The sequence below is a fragment of the Onychostruthus taczanowskii genome, unplaced genomic scaffold (assembly GCF_017590055.1).
Source record: "Onychostruthus taczanowskii isolate IOZ18803 unplaced genomic scaffold, ASM1759005v1 scaffold1, whole genome shotgun sequence".
Taxonomy (NCBI): domain Eukaryota; kingdom Metazoa; phylum Chordata; class Aves; order Passeriformes; family Passeridae; genus Onychostruthus; species Onychostruthus taczanowskii.
The window spans coordinates 23,591,546-23,604,274 of NW_024496525.1; the positions used below are offsets into that span (position 1 = coordinate 23,591,546).

Sequence of the window (12,729 nt, forward strand, 5' to 3'; positions counted from 1 at the left end):
CACAAAAGGTATCTGTGGCTTTCTGCCCAGCTGAAGATACTGCTCATGCAGAGCAACTCCAGATCCAGCAGTGCTGTGGAACTTAGCAAGATGGCCTGCACCTGTCCAAAACCTCCACAGAAGAAACCCCTCATGCAATTGCCTAAGAACATCCAACATTAAGGAATGTCCCAGGCCAACACTGCTCTCTGATCACCCATGAGCAGTAGCACATACAAATGACAAAACAATCACTTCCAGGTGGGCATAAAATCAGACTCATTTCTACTGTTTGGTTCTTGCAGTCTAGACTCAGTTTTGTTTTACTTGGATTAAGTAACAAGCAGTGTGTTATCAGCTCAAGGCATCTGTGTTTGTTTTTCCAGAAAACATACAAACCCATAGTCTTTTCCACTGTAAAGAAAGCTGGTACTAGTTCTAACTAGCAGGTAAACATTAGGAATGCTAAAGTGAGTTTAATAAAATAATTTATATACTCATTAGCAGGTTATAAAAGACTCACTGAACTGAATAAAGGAAGAAGGGTAAAAAAAGTTAGGTTTTATGCATTTTCAGGTGGTTTGTTGAAGTACGTACCGCTCCAAAAGCTACAGAAAGCATCGTCTGCATGCGGGCATCTTCTATGGAGCTCAGCAGCCCTTTTTTACTGAGGAGAGCTCTTCCAGCCAGCGTCCAGAACCTTACATGTTTTACTCCCACAGAAACAAACTGTGTATCTGAATCCGGCCTGAATTCTGCTACAAATATACGCTGGTTATGACCAGCTCGGCTGGCAATTTTGGCACCTGGCAGAAAGAAAATGGACATTTTGAATTTGCTGAGAAAAATACACATTTCTGGTTAAAAACGTTAAAATAATTTTGACCCATACGAGGATCCCTCAGTTGGGATCCTTAGCTGCCATTCTGAATTTGTATTGACCCTGAAGATGAACACAGGCATGTTCTGACCACACACGCTTCATCCTACCTAAGATTGTATAAATACACATCTGACATTGCATCCACCCCCACAGGATCTATCAGACAAGCTATGAAAGATCACTTGTTATTAACTTAATAGCTAAGATTTAAAATTCTGAGAGTTACTAGTTATCAACAGCAATCCCCAAAGAGAGAGGAAGTAAACCTCTAAGACTAGAGAATCAGATCCATAATCTGGGCATGGCTTTGCCAGGCAGAAAAGAGACAAGGAAAGGAGCTCAAGTCTCTTTAGCCTAAATCAGAAATACAGATCAAAGCTGATCTGAAAACATGTAGCATAGCTTAAGGCAACAATTATATAAGATGCATAGAGGAGCTATCCTGGCACCCCATTTCTGCAATTTGCAATTTTGGGAATAATTTCAGGAGTATGACAACCTAGTCAGTAATCAGACTTTAGAGAAGAATAAAGTAATAATACTAATAGTAATAACGATGACAATTTTTAAGAAAAGAAATCCCTACATTATTCTTACTGGAAATCAGTAAACTATCTTGATCTTTACACAATAGTTTCAAAGGAGATATATTCAGCAGTCACTAGAATGAGTAAACACATGTATTTTAGATCTTGTTGTATAGTGCACAGCATTTATTGTAATATTTTTTTTAATCAGCTGATGCTTTAATGTTACAATTGCTCTTGACTCAAGCCAACATATCTCTAACAATGTCAACACCTTCTACCAAACCAGCCTCTTTCCTACCTTCCTGCCACTTCCAAATGGTAATGGTGTGCTCGGGATCCAGCCCTACGGACAGCAGCAGTTTGCCAGTGGCACTGAAACTGACTGAGCAAACGCCCTTGGAATGGTAGCACCGCAGAACAGACAGTGTCTGCTTGTTCATTGCATCCCACACGTGAATAGAAGGAGCTGTAGCTGCACAAATAGAAAAACATACCATTAGTAGTCATTTTGAAAATGTGCAATGATTTGTTTATTGAAGCAGTTAATACTTTTTTATAAGACAAAATTGCTGTGATCAGATGGGGGAGAAAAGGAAATAAAAGAAAAGAGATTCTGGCCTCCATTTGGAAAACAATTTATGACAAACAGGATCATTAGGTAGAATGAACAAGTTGGCCTCATTACATTGCAGAGGTGTTAATTTGTTGCTTAACTTGTTATGGGACTTGTGAAGCACAGCAAAAGTTCTAAAAGCAAGAGCTGTCTTCTGTTTTTCTCTTATTAAAACATGGAGCAGCATGCTATCTCAAAAACCTTCATAAATAAAGCTGCTCATCAAGAATGTAACTTCTCCATGGGGCTTTTGGACAACTGATAGTTACAGAGAAATCAGTTGACAGTGCAGGGCCAAAATCTCCTTTCTACACAATGGCCATTTGTCTGAAATGTTTGCCCTCTTTGGAGAACATCAGCCGCATCGCCAGCTTGCTTGCCAATGCTGGGTATTTTGTCTGCATTGTTTAGACTGCAAGCTCTCTGCAGTAAAAAATGTTTTTCCATGCTACTAATGTATGTGATTATCTCTAATGTGATGACAGCTGTTTTTTTCCCAGATGCAATGCCTTCTCAAAAGATCTTGCAATCCATATATAATTTATAATCTCTGAGCAGCATCTAAGGCATTTCCAGTACAGTAAGATTCTCATACTTCTTGACTTCTGGTCTCTAATAAATTTGACTGCAGAGTCCTAAGGTTACTGGTTCTTGTCATAGTTCCAGATTCACATAAACAAAATTCTCTTTTGGATTCATGCTTTGTGTTTCTAATCAGATACATCTAGGCCCTCAAAGGCATGCATGTGACGGGAAACAGTAGGCAAAGGGACTTAGGCAAAATTTCAGCCACATGAAACTCAGTTTTTGAGCACAATTCCACAGCTGTTCCAAAACAGTCTTTAGAACACACTTCCTCATTTCTTTTATTTCCCATTTGAATTTCCTCTCATGGCAGCAACAAGATGTCATTATTACCTTTTGAGAGGTACCACAGCATAGTGTGGTCAAGCCATTAAAACAGAAAGGGCAGGAATTGACAGCAACTAGCACTTCCCAAAAATTGTCAGCAAATTGCTTGCTGTTCTTACGGGAAACTGAGGGAAGGGCAAGATTTATTATGGCTCTGAACTGCTTTTCACTTTTCAACACTCCTCTTGGTAAATCTCTGTATTACCCTTGAATTGTGCACCTTGGCCAAAGTTTTCTCTTGGGTGGCAGACAGAAACTCTCACCTAGTTTTCCTAAATAAGAACTGACAAAATCATTCAGAGCAAGATCTGCAAGACAGAGAACATGGACTCAGGTCCTTCTATGTGGTGGAGTCCTTCTGAAAGTCTCTGCCCTGACACTTTCACAAGACAGATGTTCTACGATGTCTTCTCCTTCTGGGAGCAGTTGGATAAAGCTACCATGGGCTGGCAGGACAGAAAAAATCTTTAGTAAGGTGGACCAAAGCTACATCCAGTCATTAGGAAACGTTAATTGCCATTCCAGCCCACTACAAACACTACTGCTACAAGAACACCTGCATCACTGTAGACAACTGAAAACTGGAACTAGAAAAGCAAAGGCCATTGATAAGACAGATGCCCAAACAGCCATCAATAAATTCTAAGTAAAACTATTCAACTTTTTAATGAAAGCAGGCAGCAGCTTGGATTCCAGAGTAATGGCTCCAGAAAGAAGAAAAAAGAGTGCTCATTTCAGGCAGTGACAACAGAATTTAGTAACATACAGAAGCTCAAACTGAAGTTGCAGTAGGAAGAAGGCACCTGAGACAAGGAAAGTGTCCAGCCACCATATACAGGACTATAAATGTTCTTTTATATAAATATCCATATCATCTTTGGTTTTTATATACAGGCTAGAAGTGTGGGAAAAGGTACCTATGTTCTTCCTCCCATCCTTAGAGCAAGCACCATTTGCCATATTTAAGAGAAGTCAACACACATTAAAGATGTCAATGATGAAGCTTTAGATGCACATGAAGATTATTACACTTTCTATTATACATGACCACATTTACGCATCTCTGAAGATTCTTCACAAGACAATTATGGCTGCTCCACAATGAACTCATTCGCACATGACGGTGATGAGTTTTTGCAATCACAGTTGAAAAAATACATATTAATAAAAAATATCTCGGTCAAGACCATCAAAATGTCAAAGACCCAAAATGATAGAGGAGAAATTAAACTGACATCATAAAAAGCATTTTGGATCAATGGTAATAACTGCATGACAATTGTACATAAATGTGAAAGGTGATTCGTTTTTCACTCAGTCACCTAGGCCTCCTCAATAGAATTTACTTTAGAAATGCAAGTTTAAAATTACACTCAATTGAGGGTCTAACCAAATATTGTCAGCCCCAACATGTCTACAGAACTGGCAAGCATACCCAGGAATGCTACAGCAGCAGTATGTATTAGGACTCATAATCACTAAGCAGCAAGAAGGGAATATGCTTCATCTAGAGTAGCTTTTAAGTGTGTTCTAACATTTTTTAATTTTTCTATATTTACAGTATGCTGAGCTGTTTTGACTTATATTCAGTGCTGACAGTAATATGACTGATACATGGAGTTTAATAAACTAAAAATGAATTCACATCACTTATGGCTCTATAAACCTGCAGATGGCTACTAGATAGACTAACTACATCTGAAGATGTCAAAATTTTGTTTCCCTTACCTGACATATCTGCTGAGTCTCCTGTAATGGAAAAGCAGCAGAAAAATCATTAGATCAGAAATAAGATAAGTGCTAAAGAAAATATATGCCACATTCAGTGTAACTTCTTAACACACACCTTGATCTTTTTGTATTGCAGCAGCACCAATACTGCTGTTAAAGATGAGTATTTACTGATGAAAGGAGGTCACATCAGAAATAAATCACAGAATTAATATATTGAATGAATGAATATATTTTGGTTTCCAGTTTCTGCTACAACACAAAAAATCTAGTTTCGGTGTATGTTAGGTCGCTCTCAGCCCAAGTAAATAAAACCCATATTTTTTCATGTTATTGATATTTCAACAAAATAAGTGGGAAAAAATGCTAAGAAGTAGCACGTGAATACCTGAAGATTCAATAAATGTTTTTGAATCATGATGGGGACACTATTTGTGTCACCCATATCAGTAGGAAAAGTAGCAGCAGTTCTTTATAGAGTATATACACTCCTCAATATCACATGAAAATCAGAAAATAAGTGCTCTTTTAAGATATTTCACTTCCAGCTTATTTTTAATTCTCTGCTTAAAAGTATATGTAATTTTAAAGTGTCATCTGCCTCTGATTGGTATGCCTTAATCCACATTGCAAAACAGTTAATAATTGTCCTACTGCTAATTGATGTAGAAATGATTACGAAAATTAAAAAAGGATTAAGTCCTGTGTTTTGTCTTGGGTAAGATGAACACTGGAGAAGAAACGTTTTCAAATCCCTCCACTACAGAAAGGCAAACAGGGCCAGATTAAGAAATGTGATGAAAAAGCAAATTCTTAAAGGCAATAAAAGGTTTGTAATTCCTGCAAATGTTCAAACCATAGACAAATATCTGCTGATGATTTTTTTCCATTTAAATAATTTCCATTAAAAATTTGTTTTAAATTATGTGATGCAAGAAACTCACCAAGAAAATAAGCTATTTTAGCTAAGAAGTTACTATTATCAATGAGTCAATTTTAATGAGACATGCCAGGTAATAAACTCTGCAGAACTGATTTTATTTATAGGAAAATTCTAAAACAAACCTAAAGGAAATACAAAGCTATTTTTGCTGAAATCAAATAAGGGGTTTTTTTGTATTCTATGCCCTGAAGAAAATAATGTGGGTTTGAATCTGCTGAGAACCAACAGAAGATATGAAAATTACAAAAATCACTTCTACAAAATCTAAAATATATATTTACCAGCTATGCCAATGCAAAATGTGGGGGCTTTTTTTTTTTTTGTTTTGTTTTTGTTTTGTTTATTTGTTTGGTTTTTTTGTTTGTTTTGTTTTGCTTTGGTTTTTCTTAACCTGGTTAGTTCACAGATCTTTATGTCACTATGAAATATATATACCTTTTCCTTCTAAATCTCAGTTTATCTGTAGGGAACACCATTAGGTTTTGGTTCCGCCTGGAATATTTCAACTATATCATATCCAACCACCAAGTAGGTATTATAAATCTACCTGATAAGGTAAAACCTAGATAAGATTGACAGGTATTTTAAGAAATGAAGGTTAGCTCTATGCAGCTTCTTTGGAAGGGCAATGACTCTTTGGAAGTCTAACACAAGCTAATAGTTCAATACAACCAGACTAATTTAATGGGGCTTAAGATTTCTGAAAAAAATAGTTTTGGTAATACTCCAAACAAAAGATAAGTTTAATCTTTCATGCCTTAATATTTTTGTCAACTTTATTCAATTACACTCAAAGGAACTTATAAAGAGGACAGGTAACTGAGTAACACTCATACAAACGGAGATAGCATAATAAAATATTTTATGATTTATCATGAATTTACAAGGTCCTGGTTGCATGCTATTATGTTAATTCTTTTTACAAAAATACAAACATACCTACTTGGCCAGTTGCCACTATGTTGGTAAACTTGGGGTGCTGATTCACCGTGAGGCACAAAATGTCATCATTGTGTTCCTGGTAAAATGACTGAGAGCCTAAAAATAAGAAAAAAAAATTCTAACCTTAGTTCAACTTTAAAACATTTTATTAAATTCCATTTAATTAATTTAATTATTAAATTTAATTATTTCATTAAAACAAACACACATAGACATGGCTAATGTTTGAAAATGTTATAGTATTTGTTAGAAAACAGCATTATGGTCATGTTGCATTTTGAAGCTTAAAACCAGAAAACAGAAACTCCTAATTTTTTATCTGAACTTCAACAAAGAGCACTCAGTAACTCCAAAAAATTCACTCAAGTTTTCCACATGAATTTGCTTAACTATCTCAGAAACAAATGACATTGTGTACGTTTTTAAAGGTCTAAGTTATCTAAACTAACTTGCTATTGGGAAGGAATGTATGTGGTACAGATGACTGAAAAGTAAACCAATTAAATATTAACTTATTCTTAGAAAAAAAAAGTAAATTACAATTAATCCATAGTTCAGCTGTGTGATGATTTCAACATGCAAATTTCAGAAAGCTAATACCAAAAAACCGAATCTTCCTTTAAAACTCAGCCTCCAGGAACATTCCAGTACACTTGTTTGCTTATGCAGCTATTATGAATATTCTCTACACACTGAAATTTTAGGAACAAATAACATTTTTCCACATAATTTTTACAATATTAAAGCATATTACTTTATAAACTGTAACTCCATGAGTGTAAAGAAACATTTTCCCCACAATGGGTTTTCTCCTACCTGTTGCCACATTATACAAGATGCCAATAGATGCAGTGTGATAAATTACATCAGCACCATCATTCAAATAGTGCACATTGTTTCTGCAGTCCTTGCCTCGATACCCAAACACCAGCTCCAAAATTAGGTCCTAAAAAAGATATTCACATCAGTAGATTTACCAAACCTTAAAGCAGTTATGAACTTCACACTCCTTTATAGGATTTTATTTTTTAAATTATGTCCTTATGTAGTAAGCAACATGCCAAGCCAACAGGAACTGAGCTCGTGCCTCCCCTGGCATTTACACCGCTGCTCACTCTTGTCACACACAGCTGTGTCACCCTTTTCACCTCGGGGGGATGCTGCAGAACGTGCATGCAATACACACAGACATGTATATACACTGACAGAGATACTCATACACAGGCCCATAAATAAATAAAATGCAGTGAAGAATAAAGTTCTTTTAATGCAGAAACAAAGAAGGACAAACACTGGTCCACAATTTAATTCTAGCCAGCAACTAGAAACCCAAATTACAGAGTGCTGATGTCAAAAAGCTGTTTATTATGCTACACCAAATATCTAGCAGAATCAACAATATTTGGGTTGGTAAAGAAGTGCATTTTCCAAGGTTAGATGAAATTTTCACTTCAGATTAATCAAAAATTGGTATGTTTATTTGCAATTCCCATGTAATGAAAAAACAGATGCCAAAGCTAAACTCATCATTAACAGAATCTTAAAAATTATTTTTAAAACTCTTATCAGTGATTAATTTAAACTGAAGTTTTAAAATAAATTCTAAGAAGATTGGAATAAAAAAATGCTTAGTATTATTAGCAACAATACACCCTTTAACAATCCACTTATCTAAACAAGACATCCTGCTTTCTACAGACAGTTCTAAGGTTTCATGATTACTAAGAATTGAGTTATACTCCATTTTATTTGCAAGAAAATTAAATATTTTATTTATTTATTTACAAGAAAAAATTCTCTCCCACTTTTTTTACTCTTTACCCACTATTCACTATTTCCACCTTTGACATAGTTAGAATAAAACAATCATTTAATGTGTTCATAGGTGTGTCAGTTTCTGGCAAAACAAAATCCTAAAAAGAAGAAGAGAACAGCAACATTTTTCTTACCTCTATGGGTCTCTTTTTTTTCCCCACATTATTTGTCTGAAGTTTCTCTGGCTGTGGCAATGCCCTACTAACTGGTGGTCTGAAACAAAGAACTGTGAATAAGAGAAGGCTGTCCGTCACCCATTCCATACATACCCATTCCAACAGTAACCTTCCAACCTGCTAAGGCGCTGGGAAATCTTAGAGCCCTGTCCTACTCAACTCAACTCATATTCATATTCATCTTCAAAATAAATACCTCTGTCAAAGGAGAAGGACAAAACCTAAAAATCCTTTGTTTAACATGCTAGGTTCTCTAATTCTTCAACAATCCATGGGCTTAATGCAAAAGCTTGTTTTAAAATGACTGAGCACTTTTTAAATATTCTTTGCTTTCTCAAGCTATGTTTTTAAGGCACTTTCACCTTCTCTGCAGCAATTTTACTGAAGAGAGGCTTACCTCATTAATCTAATAATGCCTATTCCCACATGCCTTCAGCAGAACCCTGTTTTCCTATTTTTGTAATAGTTTGTAAAGAAATCCAGATGCACCTGCCCATTCACTCCTACATCAACTGAAATGTGATATTGATCAAAGTTTACATGGAAGAAAACCAAATGCAGGAGTAACTGCCATAACCTATGTTCCACTGTTCTGAATAGCCCAGATTTAATTAAGCAATCTCAATTAGGTATGTTTAACAAATATCCATAACATCTCTCACATTACATTCAACTGCACTTATACAAAGAAACACAAACAAATAAGCTTTATTTATTAAATAGATGCAACTATTCCTAGTAATTTTCAGGAGCATTGATTATTGATTCTATAGATACAGCATTTGTGGCTGTGATAATAACCCTTTAAGCTTGATCTTTAAGAGGAACAATTAATTTTAAAATAAATTCTATGTATAAATAAATTCAGTGATATCCAGATTATTTAATCCAGTAGGCAGTGTAATGCACTAATATCAAACATGAAGCAACAGGTCGCTTTCATATTCCTTTTTAGTATGAAGTACTTCTAATTTCATCTCTGCTTTTGATTCAAAATAATGACTGTATTTTCTCATAATGATAGAATATGATTTGTTTGTACACTGTGTAGTTTGAAGGACAGGTAAAAAGCATTTTTTCAGTTATTCAAATAAAATACCATTTTCTTGGATTTATTTCTTCATTGTTCCTGCCTACCTTTAGTACAAAACAGATTGCCCCAGAATGCTTTGAAAGACTTTATGTTTTTAATTTCTCATTTGTCATGGACAATTCTGCAACAGTCTCATTACTATTCCTCTAGAAATTACCAAAAGAGAGCATAAAAAAGCCCTTCTTCCACTTGTCAACCTGATATTTGGCACAGAGCACTCAAACATCTCTCCTCTTCTCCTACCCTGACCCTAATTAACTTATGATCCTGAAACACATAGAGAAAAATGAGTTGGAGGGAAAAAACGGAGAAAAATTAAATATAGCAGAAGAACATATTTGAAGTTTGATGAAAGCAGTAAAAACTGAAAGGACATGATTCTTATAGAGGTTTACTTTACTGGAACTGAATATTCCTCTGCTGCTTGGTTCTAGAATTTGGCATTTTTATAACATTTGCAGTCTGCAAATCCCTTGTGATAGAATGGGAGAAGAGGAAAAACAATCTCACATTTTACAGCTGCTCAGGAAGACCATCTATACTTAAAGGCTCTACAGACATAAACACAGGTTGATATCATCCTTAAGTAATAATGAGAGTACATTTACATTTGTACATTACCACACAACAGAATAAAGTGAAGGTATATTGGTCAGGAAAACTTGAGAATTTTTACTCAGCTTCATTATCTCACAGGTCACCTAAACAATCTGTCTAAGTATCTGTCCAGGAAAGGCTAATTCTGTATTGATCCAGAGCAGAACTGGAATGCAAATTACAAGCACATATGGATTCTCTTTCCAATTAAATTTCAGGATAACAATTTCAGGATTTGAAAACAGGGATGCTGAAGGATATGAGTATATGTTTTCCAAGTCCTTTTTCAAAGGTGTGAGAGCTGAAAATATTTTTAATTTGCTATGTAATGTGCAGCAAAGTGACTAATGGCATATACAACACACAGTGGTCATATACCTGTATTCATAACCTGCTGCATGCTCAAAAACTGTGCGGAAAAGATGGGAAAGAGCATGAATAACACGTTGGGGTGAATTCAGGTATGGATAGGGTCAGTTTCAGCATGGGGAAGAAGTGTTCCAGCCATCTGTCATAAGGGAAATAAATACCTCAATATTGGCACTTTATTTTCAAAATTAAAATGCATTTGGTAGATGTATTTTAATATTTCCTGTTATGAAACCATCAAAATAAAGTACAAGCATTTTGAAGTAGTTTCTGAAACAAAAAAAAATACCTTGTTCACAGTTTAGACAAAGCTTAAATATTACTACTGATTTTTGTATGACATATTTTATTCTATATTTTCCTCACTGTTACTGAGTATCTAAAGTTACTAAAAGAACAAGGGATGATTTTCTGTTATACAGCATATGTAAATTACCACCAATTCTTTTAGTTCTGTGGTAATTTATAACAGTGTGATTTACAATATTTATTTCTGTTTTAAAAACACACGTATTATTTTTGGCATGATTTGATAGAGCAAATTACAGTAGCTGGTACAAAAGAAAAAGTTCCCTCCTGTGTGGGGCACCAAAGTTACACTTCATATTTAGGGGAACTTGCAGAGAACCTAGCAATTGATTTTGCATGAAGTGTCTTGCACTGCCCTCCCCAAAAGGTGCTGGCAAGCATGAAGTACACAATGAATTTTAAAAGTAAGGAGGACTTCTTTCCATTTACTCTTGGCAAGTTCTTCAAAGTCATTTGTGAAACTTCACAGAGGTCTGGTTTCCATTAGAAGATAATGAAGGCTGGTAGTTTGTAAGTACACCTTCTGGACAAAAATGACTTATAATTATTTCATGTGTTCTATGAGCAGTAAGAGCCAGTTTTACTCACTAATGCAGATACAGGGAATCTGATGCTCAAATAATTCAGTAACATTCAGTAACACCTTGGCCCGTCAGGTGAGACTGTCAAATCATCACATGTAAAAGAGCTGTCCACTAGGGGGCTGGGAAAAGTGCTATCTTTGTACTTCAATAAATATTACTGAAGAATACTACTTGTGAAACACTGGAAAGTATAATAGTTAATGGAGTTGGAGTTCATGCTGGTAGGTAAGAGTATCTAGCTTACTGTGTGAAACAGAACTACAATGCATATATATAACTTTCAGATTTTTCATACAGCAATATTCTGAAGAGTGATAGGTGCATAGTATGGCACCCAACATGACAGATGGCTTTTTAAGGAAAATGGGATGTGGCAGTAAAAGATGGACTAGATAGGAAAATAAAAGCATTACCTGGAACCTCTTTTCAGCAGCAGATAGGAAAGAGAAAAGGATTACTTATACAAATTTGGCTAAAATTTAGGTGTCAGTGAATTATTCATATAGATAATTATTGCTGACTTCTTGGTTTGTATACTTCTTTTTACAAGGAGATTATTCTCTTATATAGACTATATAAATCTATTATTTGTATAGAAAACTCCCATTCACTTAAATGGGAATTATGAACATGTGTTGACATGAGAATATAATTATTTGGAATAATTCTACTGTAAATAGAGAAAAAAAGCAGAGGCAGAAAAAAACCCATAACAACCCTCTGAACTACACAAACTATTCAGCGTCAGCAAACACAACACCTGAATAACACAAAGAAAGGTTGTGCAGGTTTCATTTCCTGAAATAAGCTGATGGATGGAACAGTCAACTCGCTCTTAAAGACAGATGTTCAAGTTTAGTCACAAAAACATTCATTTATACTAAAATAAAATTATCTCAGCTAACCAGAATGTGTGGGATACTGAGTACTACTGATATGTACTATTTTTTCATGACTACTTAATTCAGTTTATATTGATTGAAGACACTTTGCACTGGATAGGTTTCCTCAGTCATGTGTGATGGAATACTCCTATAATTTGGCTAGCCAAAAACCCTCATTAATAATTAAAGCATATGGGCATGTACAGATTATCTCCTAATATCTGTAGTATGCATGGGCACTTTACATTAGTTTGATTAGCTGGTACACTTCCACTGGTTTGATAAGCTCTTTTTTCTAAAGAGCCACTAAACAACTTCACTAGGTGAACACTAGTTATATTTTCTCACTTATAAGTTAAGCAAAATAAT

The 12,729-nt window shown here is 35.1% G+C and overlaps 1 protein-coding gene across 4 annotated transcripts in view; it reads right to left on the reverse strand.

Moving 5' to 3' along the window:
• EML5 (EMAP like 5) overlaps nucleotides 1-12,729 on the reverse strand; it is a 91,082-nt gene that overhangs the window by 9,059 nt on the left and 69,294 nt on the right. For 2 of the 4 annotated variants that reach the window (XM_041397034.1, XM_041397044.1), the window contains 6 exons: nucleotides 8,483-8,561; nucleotides 7,350-7,479; nucleotides 6,531-6,629; nucleotides 4,646-4,666; nucleotides 1,691-1,864; nucleotides 577-785 (listed from right to left, as the gene is read on the reverse strand). In XM_041397034.1, coding sequence (XP_041252968.1) covers nucleotides 577-785; nucleotides 1,691-1,864; nucleotides 4,646-4,666; nucleotides 6,531-6,629; nucleotides 7,350-7,479; nucleotides 8,483-8,561 — 712 coding nt within the window. Of the gene's footprint in view, nucleotides 1-576; nucleotides 786-1,690; nucleotides 1,865-4,645; nucleotides 4,667-6,530; nucleotides 6,630-7,349; nucleotides 7,480-8,482; nucleotides 8,562-11,889; nucleotides 11,899-12,729 lie in introns of all 4 variants that reach the window. The other 2 variants (XM_041397063.1, XM_041397052.1) reach the window with 2 other exon arrangements.